General features: G+C 41.2%; 1 protein-coding gene across 5 annotated transcripts in view; it reads left to right on the top strand.

Annotated features, from left to right (window-relative positions):
• The window catches only part of IDE (insulin degrading enzyme), a 118,902-nt gene that overhangs the window by 19,775 nt on the left and 82,378 nt on the right, over positions 1 to 16,749 (top strand). For all 5 annotated transcript variants that reach the window (XM_007963563.3, XM_007963562.3, XM_007963561.3 and 2 more), the window contains exon 2: positions 14,458 to 14,642. In XM_007963563.3, the coding sequence (XP_007961754.1) occupies positions 14,458 to 14,642 (185 nt within the window). The remainder of the gene's footprint in view (positions 1 to 14,457; positions 14,643 to 16,749) is intronic.

The following is a 16,749-nucleotide window of genomic DNA, read 5'->3' as shown; positions in this document are numbered from 1 at the left end:
GCCACCCGAGTAGCTGGGACTACAGGCGCCCACCACCTGCTAATTTTTTTTTTTTTTTTTTTTTTTTAGTAGAGACGGGTTTTCACCTTGGTAGCCAGGATGGTCTCAATCTCCTGACTTCGTGGTCGGCCCACCTCGGCCTCCCAAAGTGCTGGGATTACAGGCGTGAGCCATTGTGCCCAGCCAGAGGTGACTTTTTTTTTTTTTTTTGAGATGGAGTCTTGCTCTGTCACCCAGGCTTGAGTGCAGTGGTGCGATCTCAACTCACTGCAACCTCCGCCTCCCGGGTTCTCTCCACTCTCCTGCCTCAGCCTCCTGAATAACTGGGACTGCGGGCGCCTGCCAAAACGCCTGGCTAATTTTTTTGTGTGTGTTTTTAGTAGAGACGGAGTTTCACCATGTTAGCCAGGATGGTCTCGATCTCATGACCTTGTGATCCGCCGTCCTCAGCCTCCCAAAGAGCTGGTAATACAGGCGTGAGCCACTGCACCCGGCCGGTGACTTTTCATAAAGTCTATGTCTATACACGTGCTATGTACCCACAAAAAGAAAAAATAAAATACAGAGTTTATATCTAAATGAAGAAATAGAAATAGAATAGCATTGGTGGTAAGAAAGAGTCAGAATCAAGGCTACTAACTTTCTAAACTTCCAGCAGTTATTATCCTATGTGTTCAGAGAAACAAAGTGGAACCTAAAATTGACAGCAACATTGGGCCAAACTACATTAGATTAGCAGTTGAGTGAGGATGTAAGTGCTAGAATTAGGCTGTGGGTTCTGTTCCATTGTCTGCTTGAATTTTTCACCTGAGAAACCATTTAAAAAATCATTTTGGAAATTGCCCCAGTTGTGAGCTGACAAACTAATTCCTTTTTTTCATGGTTTTTTTTTTTTTTTTTAATTTTTTTTTTTTTTGAGATAGAGCTTCCCTCTTGTTGCCCAGGCTGGAGTGCAGTGGTGCAATCTCAGCTTACTGCAGCCTCCACCTCGTGGGTTCAAGTGATTCTCCTGCCTCAGCCTCCCGAGTAGCTGGGATTATAGGCATGTGTCACTGTGCCCGGCTAATTTTGTATGTTTAGTAGAGACGGGGTTTCTCCATGTTGGTCAGGCTAGTCTTGAACTCCTGACCTCAGGTGATCTGCCTGCCTCAGCCTCCCAAAGTGTTGAGCTGTACTTTTAACTTCGTGAAGTGTTTAACAGCATGGTGGTTTTGTGTCTAAAGACGGGTTTGAATCTTAGCTCTTCTATTTTATACCTATGTGGTTCCAACCAAATAACTTTTCTGAGCTTTAACTTCCCCATCCAGTAAATAATGGGAATAATAGGATCTATATAAGGGGTTCATTGAATATATTATGTATATAGATAATATATTATATAATGTATTTATTCCCTAAACAAGTATATGTCCTGCAGGATACTAACTGAATATTCAGTAAGCATCTGTTCTGACATACTGGTTTTGCTTCTTTCTAAGCTTAACCCCTTCACTTGTGCGCTAGATTCCTTACTCTAGGACAAGGTTCCTGTAAAGTTTCCCTCTCTCTTTCTCTGTCGTTATCAGTTTTTTCCCTCTTCATTTAAATCTTTTGTGGCTTAGATTTCGATTGATTGATTGATTGAGAAATATATAGATACATAGATGGGAGTTTATAGAAGCTTCTCGTACTTTAATGAGGCTGTCTCTTGGGTTTAAGTGGATAGAATTGGTTGCAGTGATTTTCATCCATTATTTTGGGGGTAATAAAATCAGAACTATAAACTAGGGTCTTTCATCCTTAGCACTATTGATATTTTGTACCAAAATCTTTTTCTTTTTCTTTTTTTTTTTTTTTTTTGAGACGGAGTCTCGCTCTGTCGCCCAGGCTGGAGTGCAGTGGCCGGATCTCAGCTCACTGCAAGCTCCGCCTCCCGGGTTTACGCCATTATCCTGCCTCAGCCTCCCGAGTAGCTGGGACCACAGGCGCCCCCAACTCATCTGGCTAGTTTTTTGTATTTTTTAGTAGAGACGGGGTTTCACCGTGTTAGCCAGGATGGTCTCGATTTCCTGACCTCGTGATCCGCCCGTCTCGGCATCCCAAAGTGCTGGGATTACAGGCTTGAGCCACCGCGCCCGGCCATCTTTTTCTTTTTTTAAAGATACAGTCTCACTCTGTTGCCCAGACTAGAGTGCAGTGGCACAATCTTGGCTCACTGCAACATCTGCCTCCCAGATTCAAGTGATACTTGTGCCTCAGCCTCCCGCGTAGCTGGGATTACAGGTTTGTGCCACCATGCCCAGCTAATTTTTGTATTTTTAGTAGAGACAGTATTTCAGCTTGTTGGTCAGGCTGGTTTCAAACTCCTGGCCTCAGGTGATCCACCTGCCTCAGCCTCCCAAAGTGCTGGGATTACAGGTGTGGGCCAAATAATTCTTGTGGGAGATATCGTGTGCAGTGTAGGATGCTTAGTGGCATCCCTGGCCTCTACTCACTATATGCCATTAGCACCTTCAGTTGTGACAATAAAAAATGCCTCTAGTCATTGCCAGATGTCCTCAGTGGGGGGTTGGTGAGTGGGAATAGTCACCCATTGAGAACTACTCATATAAACACTGGCTCATCTATTGCAATTGTAAAGGGATAATTATTTACCTGTTTTCCTAATAGTCTTATAAAGTATAATCCTATTATCAGCCTGCCTAATGAATGTTTTTGACCACCAGAGATGACAAATAACGTCTGGAATTCACATGACTATGTATTAAGAATGCTGGTAATAACATGGTGGTTATGGAGGTGGTCTGTTTGCACCTCACCCACTACGACCATAATAATGATGATGATTTTATAATAATCAAGTTACCATTCATGGATGACTGCTGTGTACCAGGAACTATACCTTGGTGAAGTTTATATAAACATATTTTATAGTAGAAACCCTGTGAAGGTTGCCTGAGTATGATGCAACTATAGGTTCCTCTGTCAATTTAATGGGCCATGTATACATTTCATCTGACTTTGTTTGTTTGTTTGTTTTGAGATGGAGTTTTGCTCTTGTTGCCCAGGCTGGAGTGCAGTGGCGCGATCTCAGTTCACCGCAACCTCTGCCTCCCGGGTTCAAGCAATTCTCCTGCCTCAGCCTCCTGAGTAGCTGGGATTACAGGAGCCCGCCACCACGCCTGGCTAATTTTGGTATTTTTAGTAGAGATGGGCTTTTCTACGTTGGTCAGGCTGGTCTTGAACTCCCGACATCAGGTGATCCACCTGCCTCGACCTCCCAAAGTGCCGGGATTGCAGGCATGAGCCATCGAACCCGGCCTCATGTGACTCTTGATTGTCAAAACTAGATGAGGCCAAAATGGGCATGATGGCACACCCTCCTACTTGGGAGGCTGAGATGGGAGGATTGCTTGAGCCTGGGTGTTCAAGTTCAGCCTGCGCAACATAGGGAGACCTGTTTTTAAAAACAAAAACACACTAGATGAGGCCAGAAAATCTGGTTTGACCAGAATAGTCCAGTAGTGTCCAGTACCTCAGGAGCAGAGAGGTCATTTGGTAAAAGTGAGGGTATGTAATTACCGAACACGGGCTGGAAGTTGTCAGATCAGTGCAGACAGTGAAGAATCATACTAAGGCAAAGTACAGGTCAAGTTTCCTGAGGCTGCATTCTCTGAGTTGGGCAGATTATCTTCTGTCAGAACCAGCATGTATATATAGGTGGAACTGAACCCTCTGTACAGAATACAGGTTGAGCATTCCAAATCTGAAAAATTCAAAATCAGAAATCCTCCAGAATTCTAAATTTTTTGAGCACCAACATGATGCTCAAAGCAGATGCTCTATTGGTAAATGTAATGCAAATATTTTAAAATCCAGGAAAATCTGAAACACTTCTGATCCCAACTATTTTTGATAAGGAATATTTATGGTTTGCTTTTTTTAGAGGGCTATCTTGAGAGAATTAGTTACAGGTCGATAACTCTTTGACCTATAACTAATTTGAATTAATCTTTAGAAGCTAGGCCAGGCGCGGTGGCTTGTGCTTATAATCCCAGCACTTGGGAAGCCGAAGTGGGAAGATTGCTTGAGCCCAGGAGTTCAAGTCATCCTGGGAAACATGGCAAAACCTGTCTCTACTAAAAAAAAAATACTAAAAATTAGCCGGGCATGGTGGCGCATGCCTGTAGTCCCAGCTACACAGGAGGCTGAGGTGGGAGGATCACCTGAGCCCGGGAAGTCGTGAGCCATGATAGTGGCACTGCACTCCAGCCTGGATGATGGGAGCGAGACCCTATCTTAAAAAGAAGAAGAAGAAGAAAACCATGACAGGTGTCTTTAAGCTGCCCTTGCTGTTCTGGGTTCATGAAACATCTATGAGAGGTTACCCACATGTAAAATTAATTGAGTTTGAAGAAATGTTAACTTTGTATGGTATTCTCTTAATTTTGTTTTAAAAATAATTTGTCTCATTCAAATCCTGAATTAGAAGTTGTTTGGTATAAATATTGAAAGTTGTTGAGGGGAGAATTTTTTCAAAGTTTAATCATTTTGCTTTTATCTATGTTATACTTAGCTCTTTATTAGTTACTGGGAGTGTCAAGTTTTATTTTTAAATCTTAACTAAAGTCTAAAGTAATTACTAAAAGCTAGTTCAAATAATATGTAATGAGTAAAGACCTGAGTTAAAACATTTAGCGTACTGAGTTAACTTTGTTGACTGATACTGTACTTACATGGGCCTTCTATTTCTTGTGGCCAATCAACAGAAGTAATTGTCTCAAGACACACCTGAGAAGGTTTAATTATGTTAATTGTACTACTGTTCCTTAGTGAGCTTAGTTTAGCACCTCTTTGGTATGGGTAGCTACTTTCCAGTATTCAAGAGGTACTGTTTCCAGGATGATTTTTGGTGGTTGATATTTGTAATATCAGTAATTCATATATATCCCCCTTCCTTTTATTTTACTGTGTTTTATGATATTTTGAAAAGCTCTATTTTTAAGAACTTTGTATTGAAAGATGTCAGTGTTCAACTTAATGCATTTTTACAAACTGAACATACCTGTATAACCAGCACATGACCTGGAACCCCAAAGCCCCTTCATTCTCCTTTTCAAATCCAATCACTACTCCCACTCCCAAGGGTTAATGACTATCCTGGAATGAAGGCATAGCTTGATTTTACTTGCTCTTCTGCTTTGTATAAATGGAAGGTTACAGTATTTACTCTTTTGTGTCTAGCCTCTTTCACTCAACCTCATATTAGTGAGATTCATGTGTATTGTGCTTTGTTCTGTATTATTCCTTTTTATTGCTGTATACTTTCCATTGTGTGAATGTACAATTTATCATTTCATTGTTGATTGTCATTTGATCATTTCTAGTTTGGGCTATTTTGAATAGTGTTGCTATGAACATATAAATGCATTTATTTGGGTTATTTATCTGTTACTAGCGTTGTTAGGTCATAGTGTGAGCTTTAGTGTATAGTGCCAATTTTTGAAAGTGGTTGTGCCCATACCAAATTGCATTTCTATAGCGGTGTGTGAGAGTTTGTTAACTTCTCTAACACTTGGTATTTGCCCTCTTTTTCTTTTTAGCCATTCTGGTAAATATGTAGTAGTATCTCAGAAAATCTTCTGTTGGGAAAGTTAGTTGCAAATTTGGGACCTCTTGGGACTTTAATCTGTCACACCAACTTCATGCCACCACTGAAACCTCAATGATATCTCTTCATCCAGTAGAGTCCCTTTGCTTAGGGCAAGCGTGATCTTCAATCTGCACTCAGAATTAGCAAATATTTTCAGAGAAGAAAGTGAATGATGATTATCAGCTCACCTCAGAGGTTGCTTGCCTTTCTGGAACTAGTTTATCCAATCCTGTTGCTTGCACAACTTTCCAACATCTTTGCAAACGTGACTTTTGTAATTTATCATGGCCTTTTCCAGTTGTTGAAGTTGAATTTGTTTGCTATGAGCTACTATATCCTACCCAGAAATGGAAGTCGTCAGTAGATTCTTGGGATTGTCTATATACGTAATCATATTGCTTGAGAATCATGTTAATTTTTTTCCTCTTTCCTTTCCCATCTCTACGTGTTCTGTTTCTTTTTCTTGGTTTATTTGGACTGGTTAGAACTACCAATAAAGTGTTGAAATAGAAGAAATGTTAGTGGCATCGTGTTGGTAGAGGAGGGCGTGAGATTGTTTACATTATTTGTCATGTAAACTATTGAGTATGATAATTACCGTAATTTCTGTGATATTCTTTTTAAAATGAAGAAATGTAATTCCGGTTTGCTGACTTTAAAAAAATACATGAATGGTTGTTGAATTTAAATACTTTTTTGCACCTATCAAGATGATTATGATTTTCTTCCCTTTTTATCGATCCTGTGGTTTAATGTATACTTTTAAAAATTAAAAATACTTAAACCCATTCATGTCTACTGTAGTACTCATTTTTATGTTTCCTCTCATGCATGAGGCAGTTCTGTACATATACTCTCTCACTTTAAACCTGTTATACATTTAATCCTGCCATGTATTATGGTTCTTAGCTAAGGGACTCCTTTGGTAGATTAGAAGCATTCCGGACTCCCCCACACGTCTGTTTTATATGCAGAAGAAGGAGTAAAAAACTGAAAACTTTCCTTGGAGCATTTATTTTGACCTACTTTTTGTTTCCTGGCTTTTGTTATTTGGGATTGTAAGGGAAGAAGAATGGGGTCAGCGAAGGACTGTGAGGGTGATAAACAGGAGCTGGAGAATAAACCAGTATATGATTTCCTTCAGCACCACCTTCTGTTCCTCCCCTTCCCACGCTTCCTCTTTCCCTGTAGTTCCAGCTTTACCATAAATCAGCTTGCCGTTGGGCAAGTCACTTAACCACTTACCTTTTTTTTTTTCTTTTTGATTATACTTTGGTATGCAAGCACTGACTGAGGTTTTTTTCCTCATTTGGAATTGAAGAGGATGACTGTGAACAGCTGTTGTGACCCATCACTTAGGGAGAATGGAAAGATTAAAGGAACAGTTTATAAAGCACATGACACTTTAAAAAAATGAGAGTGATTGTTATGATTAGATTTGTGCAATAGTATTCTATCTTTTTTTTTTTTTTTTTTTTTTTTTTGAGATGGAGTCTCGCTCTGTCACCCAAGCTGGAGTGCAGTGGCGCGATCTTAGCTCACTGCAACCTCCACCTCCTGGGTTCAAGTGATTCTCCTGCCTTAGCCTCCCGAGTCGCTGGGATTACAGGCATGCGCCATCATGCTTGGCTAATTTTTATATTTTCATTAGAGATGGGGTTTCACCATGTTGGCCAGGCTGGTCTCGAACTCCTGACCTCAGGTGATCCTCCCACCTCGGCCTCCCAAAGTGTTGGAATTACAGGTGTGAGCCACCATGCCTGGCCTATATCTTACATTTCTTTTTTTTTTTTTTTTTTTTTTTTTTTTTTGAGGCGGAGTCTTGCTCTGTCGCCCAGGCTGGAGTGCAGTGGCACTATCTCGGCTCACTGCAAGCTCCGCCTCCTGGGTTCACGCCATTCTCCTGCCTCAGCCTCCCGAGTAGCTGGGACTACAGGCGCCTGCCACCACGCCCGGCTAATTTTTTTGTTTTTTTTTTTTTTTTTTTTTTTTTTTTGAGACGGAGTCTTGCTCTGTATCCCGGGCTGGACTGCAGTGGCTGGATCTCAGCTCACTGCAAGCTCCGCCTCCCGGCTTTACGCCATTCTCCTGCCTCAGCCTCCTGAGTAGCTGGGACTACAGGCGCCCGCCACCTCGCCCGGCTAGTTTTTTGTATTTTTAGTAGAGACGGGGTTTCACCGTGTTAGCCAGGATGGTCTCGATCTCCTGACCTCGTGATCCGCCCGTCTCGGCCTCCCAAAGTGCTGGGATTACAGGCTTGAGCCACCGCGCCCGGCCATTTTTTTGTATTTTTAATAGAGATGGGGTTTCACCGTGTTAACCAGGATGGTCTCGATCTCCTGACCTCGTGATCCACCCATCTCGGCCTCCCAAAGTGCTGGGATTACAGGCTTGAGCCACCGCGCCCGGCCTATCTTACATTTCTTAACAGCCCCGAAAACTCCATGTGGAAGAAGGATACTTGTGATACACTCTTGGTACCCAAACTACAAGAAACTTTCTATAGTTACCTTTCTGACGCAAGGTCTAAAACAGAGGTTTTGTTCATTTGCTTAAACTTTATAACGTTTCTATAAAGTGTTCTGTGTTAAGCTTGTCACTTTTGGAATGAACAACCATTGATAGGCATGCATCAAACTAAAACAACATTTGCAAAAGCACTTCTCTCTAGAATGATACTGCTTTAGAATTTCTTTAAATTGCAACCACCCTACTTCATTTAAGGGTTTATTTGTTGGTCATAAACTCCTTTCCAGAGGGCCAGGACATAGAGTTACAATAGCTGATATTCTGCCTGGCACAAAGGCAAAACATCAAGGGTGAATAAGATTTAACTGACAGGATTTTATTTTGTGCCCAACTTTATGATCTAGCTGGTGTATGAAGTGAGGTATACATGTTCCTATAACTGAAGAGCTTTGGGTAGGTGGTTCCCTAAGACATGTTGTTATTTTTTAGTTCATGTAATATTAATATACTTGGGATATATGGTCTTAAGCATTAATATGTTGAGGCATCCTAGGGCTCATACCACCACTATCTTGTCACCCTCTGCTTATTTACCTCTGCCTTCTGGAAGGAAGTGGGAATGTTATGTAGTGTGGTTTTGATTCCAGGCCTTTTCTCTCTGGGTTCCTCCTCCTCATGCATGAGTGCTATAGGCCTTGACTTCCACCTATGGTTTTGGGAGGGGGTGGATGGATTCCACAGAAGGGAGGTTTTGGTTTGTAATTCACTATTAATGTGATCACTCACCTGTTCAGGTTTATAGGTCATTATTTCTAAATCAGGTCTGACTTTAAATTTGTAAGAGACCAGTGGAGGTGAGTAGGAAGCAAAAAGCAAAGTAAAATTTCCCAATCTGCTACTATATTGATTGTGAAACACTTGAAAGAGAGATGAGAAAGACTGAAAGGTCACTTGAATAAAAGATTCTTTGCATAGTAAAATTTACTCTTGGTGTGGAATTTGGAAATGACCTTATATTTGGGGATTTGTTTTTGCATACCTGAAATTTAGGCCTTTACATGTCTTAGTCCATGATTGTGACCTGAAGTTCCTGTTATAGTTCATTAGCACCATGCTGCTTGTTTTTCCACTATATTCCTCATGCTTTTTCCTCATTGTCAGGCTCCACTCACATATTTCCCTTCTATCTTGATTGATTGTCTCCTTGCCTTTTATTTGGTGTGCTTCTACTCTCCCCTCCTAGACAGGGTTAGGTGCACCCCTTCTATTACTCCCATAGTGCTCTGGAGACAATTTTGTCACCACACTTAAAAGATAATGACCTGGGCTGGGTGTAGTGGCGCATGCCTGCAATCCCAGCACTTTGGAATGCCAAGGCAGCAGTCGCTTGAGCCCAGGGGTTTGAAAGACCAGCCCGGACAACATGGCAAAACCTCATCTATACAAAAAAAATTACCTAGAGGCCAGACACTGTGACTCATGCTTGTAGTCCCAGAACTTTGGGAGGCCAAGGCGGTTGGATTGCTTGAAGTCAGGAGTCCGAGAACAGTCTGGCGAACATGGCGAAACCCTGTCTATAAAACAAAACAAAAAATTAGCTGGGTGCGGTGGTGAGTGCCTGTAGTCCCAGCTACTGGGGAGGCTGAGGTGGTAGGATCACCTGAGCCCGGAATGTTGAGGCTATAGTGAACCGAGATTGTGCCTGGGTGACAGAGTGAAACCCAGTCTCAAAAAAATAGAAAAAAAAAAATAATGACCTGTTTTTATATCTGACTTCATCACTAGTCTCGGTTCCTTCAAAACAAGGGCTCTGGTGTACTCATCTTTGTAACCATTTGCGTAGTGTGATGCCTGGACCTTAATAGACTTTCTTAAATGTTTGTTTGGATATAGAGGGGAGGCTGGACACAGGACTGGGAGTTAAGACTGAGTTTGATTATAACTTTTTGTTGTGTGATCTTGGGCAACTGATTTATTAAACTCCTTGAGATTCAGTTTCCTTGTATGTAAGATGAGGGGATTTAGCCCACCTGGGGATCTTGTTAAAATGCAGATTATGGCTCAGTAGGTCTCTGGTGGGTTCTGATATTTTGCGTTTTTAACAAACTCCCAGGAGAAGCCAGTGTAGCCAGTCCATGAACTACAAAGGACTAGATAACATCTAGTGGCTCTTCCAGTTTTTATCTTCTGTGATTATAGTCATTGTTTTAAATTCTGAACAAAATGACAAAATATGTGTTGTAATTACTAAATATCTCTCCAGCTTATCAGAGTGCTGAAAAGACAATTCTGTGCCTTATGAAGTTTCCAGTGTATGACAATGTCCCTAGAATTGAAAGTAATTTTATTGCTCCTAAAATTTTAACTTTAACAAGTTAAAAATATAAATGTCTGAGAAAGCATTTGGGTTAACACTAGCTTGTCATCTAAATTGTCAGTATGCTTGCTTATTGGAGAACATTTGCTGTAAGTAAAATTACTCTTGAAGGCTTTATGCTAATGATCTGAGGTAGATAGACAGGTGATCTTATGCGTATAAATACAGAGACAGGCAAGCTGTTGATGAATTCATCATCAGAGGAGGAAGAGTTCCCAGTCATTGTCTTCACTTCTCCAGAAGGTGAGAATCAAATTGCTGTAGGAAGTGTTGATAGATATGCTATAGGTAAACCTAGACTTTGTATTGAATAGGATTGCCAGAAATAGGTTTTGTTTGAAAATGTTGCTACTGTTTCTTTTGGGTTTTACTTCCTCAAGAAGTCATGATATTTGATTAGGGAGTATTGCTACCTTGGAAATTTTTAGCTTTTCTTGATCCTTTGTACAAAAGTAGTTGGACTAATTTTTATGTGTGACTTGTAGAATAAATCCATCTCTTTACTCTCAACCATATCAGGAATATTAATCCAACACAACTTCAGCATCCAAGTAAGTTATATCCATGCCTGTGATGAACTCTGATAATTTTGTAAATAGTTCTTACTGGGCTGGAACTGTTTTGCCTACCTACATCCTACTCTGTGTTTTACAATTTAAATTTTTTTTGTCTGAAAAAATTAAAATCCAGATAAGGGAAGTTGAAACCCTGAAAAAAAAGTACAGAGTGTAGCTTATAGTTAAGGTGGTTATCTTTATTATATAGAGTTTTTAACCTCCCACATAGTAAGATAATTTATACTTCCAAAATGAGCTATGTTTCATCTTCCTTCTACACAGTTGTGGTTTAGACAGAAGTTTTAGACCATCATCATCATCATCATTATTACACTTTAATCATTTGTAATTCTTGGTTACCTAAGTCAAACTCACTGGGTCAAGCACCACAGAGGAAATTGAGTATAACTATCACTAAAAAACCAACGCCTTTTCTCCCTGGAGTAGATTCTTGCCTGAGGTAAGTTCAGGCATTCTCTTTGGTACACATGGAGGTTCTTATTAACACTGCCGTTTTAACACTGCCCTTCTTGCTGGGGGTCTTAATGGAGGCTGCCTTGTGGCTTATTTGGTGTTATGTTGCTGCTAAGTTGGGGCTCATTTTAAAAAATCATTTAATTTATATTGAACTCAGTGTTGTTGAAACAAACTGCGTACACACTGAAGGCATTTGCTGCAGTCTAAACAGATTGTCCTTTGCCAAATGCCTTAACCAGAATGGTGTTTTTTTTTTTTTTTTTTTTTTTGAGACGGAGTCTCGCTCTGTCGCACCCAGGCTGGAATGCAGTGGCATGATCTCGCTCACTGCATCCTCTGCCTCCCGGGTTCAAGCGATTCTCCTGCCTCAGTCTCCCAAGTAGCTGGGATTACAGGCATCCGCTACCGTGTCCAGCTAATTTCTTGTATTTTTAGTAAAGATGGGGTTTCACCATATTGACCAGGCTGGTCTTGAACTCCTGACCTTAGGTGATCTGCCCACCTCAGCCTCCCAAAGTGCTAGGATTACAGGTGTGAGTCACTGTGCCTGGCCCAGGACTGTTATCTGTGGTTCCTTGTACCCCTCTTTGGAGTCTGAAATAGACCATTTCCTGTCACCCTGGGAATTATTACTATTTTACCACAAACACCATTTTTTAGACTTTGCACTCAGATATTTTCATCGTTCTTTGACATTGAATTTAAGTGGTTTATGACCAATGAGATAGAAAATAATTATTTTTTATTTTTTTCTTTTAAACGGAGTCTCACTCTGTCGCCAGGCTGGAGTGCAGTGCCTTGACCTCAGCTCACTGCAGCCTCTGCCTCCTGGATTGAAGCGATTCTCTTGCCTCAGCCTCCCAAGTAGCTGGGACTACAGGTGCATGCCACCATGCCCAGCTGCTTTTTGTATTTTTAGTAGAGACAGAGTTTCACCATGTTGGCCAGGATAATCTTGATCTCCTGACCTTGTGATCTGCCTGTCTTGGCCTCCCAAAGTGTTGGAATTAAAGGCGTGAGCCACTGCGCCTGGCCAAAAATAATTGTTAATAATGGCTTTTCAGTTTCAAGTTGCTTTTGAATTTTCCAACAGTGACCTTATAGCCCCAATATGTTAGTATTATATTTTATACTTTGTTTTTCAAGAAATGATTTTTACTATAAATGGGGCAAGACCATTAGCACTATCTGTTGTAAAGTACTATGTGATTTTTAAAACCAGTATTATACATTTAGTATGATATGTTGATCTTTAAAATTCCGTATCTTCTCTCCTCTAAGGAAGATCTATCAGCACTGTAGGAGAGGGCGAGATAGAAAAAAAAATAGATCTAGGGGATCTAGGGGACAGTGTTAATAGCAACAAACCCCTTTGGTTTATCAATTGTTATGCAGGTTAGAAGAATAATTATAGGTGATTTCAGAGAGGAAAGTATAATGGTGAAAGCAAACTAGATTTTTTTCCTCTCTCAATCTCTAGAGATTTTAACAAAAAAAATTTATCTAAAATAATTGTATGCCTATTTCTTCCCCCTCTTACTTACCTTTAAATCTAGCTATCAGTCTTTAAGGAACAGTCAGATCTGTTTAGTTTGTCTTGCAGGTAAGAAGCAAATGTGCTCAGAGAGGGTTATTTTTCCTCTGTAGTTTCAGATATGTTTTTGGCTTTACTCAATTATATCCTGGCAGTATATTAACCTGCCAGTAGTAGCAGGTTCAATTTTTTTTTTTTTTTTTTTTTTTGGTCTATTAAGCAATCTCCAGTATAGACAAAAGTTACATCTACCCTGCTCTCAAAAAACATGCATACCCCACACTCTGGAAAGTCCCTTCACTGCCCTAATACCAGCCAACATCCCTACAGGATTCTGTGTACTGATAGTCCTTTCCCATCACTGTAATCTAGCCTTTCTAGAGAAGAAAGAAGACTGTCAGAGGAAGCCCTTTGTAAGAGAATTTTTCAGACATCTCTGTTAAGATTGCCGGGCTTTTCCTGCTCTGGCATTCAGCTCTTCAGCAGATTACAAAAATTACTTGGGGTCCTTCCAACTTTTTGTTTGTTTGTTTTATGTCCTTGTTATTGCTGCCGTCATAAGACAACACAGGTCTCTTATTTTATATTAGAACTTTACAGGATTGTTCCTCATTGGGGGTTCCCTATGTTCTGAGCATGTGTATATCAGACCTGCAAGTTCCAGATCTACCCTATCTTCCAATATCATTGGTTTGAGCAGTGTTTGGACTGACCCAGTAATAATTATTACACAACATCTCAGTTCACTTATTCCAGCAGATACCTCTGAAATAGAGTGAAATAAAACTCTATTCTAGGCCGGGCTTAGTGGCTCACGCTTGTAATCCTAGCATATTTGGAGGCTGAGGTGGACAGATGGCTTGAGCTCAGGAGTTCAAGACCAGCATGGGTAACAAGTTGAAACCTCATCTCTACAAAAAATGTGAAAAATTAACTGGGCGTGGTGGTGAGCGCCTGTAGTCCCAGCTGCTTGGGGGAACTGAGGCAGGAGAATGAGGTCTGCTTGAGCCCAGGAGGTTGAGGCCTGCAGTGAGCCAAAATCACGCTACTGCATACAAGCCTGGGTGACAAAGTGAGACCCTGTCTCAAAAAAAAAAAAAAAAAAACGCAAAAAACTCTATTCTAGTTCTGCATACAGACCAACACATGGTCTAAGCCACCCTGTCTCAAACCCCTATCCATGTTCTGTTTCAGATACAAATAGAGTTCCATGAAAACAATTTTGTTAGCATTTCTCTGAAAGAATGAGGGGTAAGAGGGAGGAAATGAATGACTGCACCCTGTAGAGTGGCTATAAAAGTTTTCCTCCAGCATTTAAAAAAATCTGATGATGTATTATATGGGTTTAGTTGACATTATTGTTTGTCCTTAAAGTCACAAATCAACAATTAATAATCTCTTTTCTTTTCAGTTTCCAAAAAAAGACTTATAGCAAAATGAATAATCCAGCCATCAGGAGAATAGGAAATCACATTACCAAGTCTCCTGAAGACAAGCGAGAATATCGAGGGCTAGAGCTGGCCAATGGCATCAAAGTACTTCTTATCAGTGATCCCACCACGGATAAGTCATCAGCAGCACTTGATGTGCATATAGGTACAATTGAAAATTGTGAATTAAGCTTTGTTTTGTTTCATTGACATAATGTTGACATTTATTAGAACTTTCCATACGTGTTTAAATACTCAGTAGTTACAGTTCCGTGTACCTTATTTTATACCAGAACCCTCGTAAAGCTGTTGGTAAACTGCAGTTGTCTCAGTCAAATAATCTTACATTTTGTAAGGACATTTTGTTAGGTTCCCACCTAAGGTGACCTAGCAGCAAAAATTCATTGCCATTCTTTACAGTAAGAGTTATAATTTTTTTTTTAACCTTGGTACATTTAATAATATATTCCTTTTTCTTTTTCTGTTTTTCTTTTTTGTGTGGTTTTTTTTTTTTTTTTTTTTTTTTTGAGGCAGAGTTTACTCTGTCGCCGGGCTGGAGTGCAGTGGCGCAATCTCGGCTCACTGCAACCTCTGCCTCCTGGATTCAAGCAATTCTCCTGCCTCAGCACCCTGAGTAGCTGGGATTGCAGGCGTGTGCCACCATGCCCAGCTAATTTTTGTATTTTTATTAGAGACGGGGTTTCACCATGTTGGCCAGGATGGTCTTGATCTCTTGACCTTGTGATCTGCCTGCCTCGGCCTCCCAAAGTGCTGGGATTACAGGCGTGAGCCACCGTGCCTGACCTAATGTCATATTTCGTAGGTTCTTGTGTGCGCATTTCTTTTTTTTTTTTTTTTTTTTTTTTTTTTTTGGGTAGAAGTTTCGCTTTTGTTGCCCAGGGTGGAGTGCAATAGTGCGATCTCTGCTCACCGCAACCTCCACCTCCCTAGTTCAAGCAATTCTCCTACCTCAGCCTCCGAGTAGCTGGGATTACAGGTATGCACCACCACGCCCACCTAATTTTGTATTTTTAGTAGAGACAGGGTTTCTCCATGTTGGTCAGGCTGGTCTTGAACTCCCGACCTCAGATGATCTGCCCGCCTCGGCCTCCCAAAGTACAGAGATTATAGGTGTGAGCCACCGTGCCTGGCCTCGTGTGCACATTTCTTTTTTTTTTTTTTTTTTTTGAGGTGGAGTTTCGCTGTTGTCACCCATGCTGGAGTGCAATGGCGTGATCTCAGCTGACTGCAACCTCCACCTCCCAGGTTCAAGCGATTCTCCTCCCTCCTGAGTAACTGGGAGTACAGGTGCCCGCCGCCACACCCAGCTAATTTGTGTATTTTTAGTAGAGATGGAGTTTCACCACATTGGCCAGGCTGGTCTCGAACTCCTGACCTCAGGTGATCCACCCACCTCAGCCTCCTAAAGTGTTAGGATTACAGGTGTAAGCCACCACGCCCTGCCATGTGTACATTTCTTACACATTTAATGTTGCTTTAATCAGGTTGCCTTTTTTTTTTTTCTTTTTTCTCTGAGACAGAGTATCACTCTGTTGCCCAGGCTGGAGTGCAGTGGCGCAATCTCCGCCCACTGCAGCCCCCACCTCCAGGTTCAAGCAATTTACCTACCTCAGCCTCCCTAGTAGCTGGGATTACAGGTGCCCGCCACCATGCCCAGCTAATTTTTGTATTTTTATTAGAGACGAGGTTTTGCTGTGTAGGCCAGGCTGATCTCAAACTCCTGACCTCAGGTGATCTGCCCACCTCGTCCTCCTGAAGTGCTGGGATTAGGGATGTGGGCCACTGTGCCCGGGCAGGTTGCTTTTTATGTATGTGTACAGTTAGTGGGACAGTGTTTCTTTTTGTCCTCTTTGAAAAGCTTTTAACTCAGTGCCATTTTAGAACTGAGGAAATAAGGTAATACTGAACAAATAACTATTGCCTACTATAATGCTTTGGACTACCAGAGTGATTTGCAAATGTCATCTAATTGGTACTCACACGGCCCTCTTAGATGGGTATATATTGAAGCGATTGAGCCAAGATAGGTATTGTGCTTGCCATTTCACAGCTAGTAGAGCCGGTAACCCCCAAATGCATGCTGTTAGCACTGTGCTGTATAGTCTCCTGCAATGAAATCATGACAAGAAAATTCTAGCTCTTAAAACTGTGAGTCCAGCTCTTTCTTCCTGTTCAGCATGTGGTAAAACTAATGTTCGGAGACACTAAGTAACCTGCCCAAAGTTACCAACTAATTAGTGTCAGGAGCAGGC

The sequence above is a fragment of the Chlorocebus sabaeus genome, chromosome 9 (genome assembly GCF_047675955.1).
Source record: "Chlorocebus sabaeus isolate Y175 chromosome 9, mChlSab1.0.hap1, whole genome shotgun sequence".
Lineage (NCBI taxonomy): Eukaryota > Metazoa > Chordata > Mammalia > Primates > Cercopithecidae > Chlorocebus > Chlorocebus sabaeus.
Note: the sequence above shows the minus strand (reverse complement) of the source record. Positions and strands in the feature narration are given on the sequence as shown.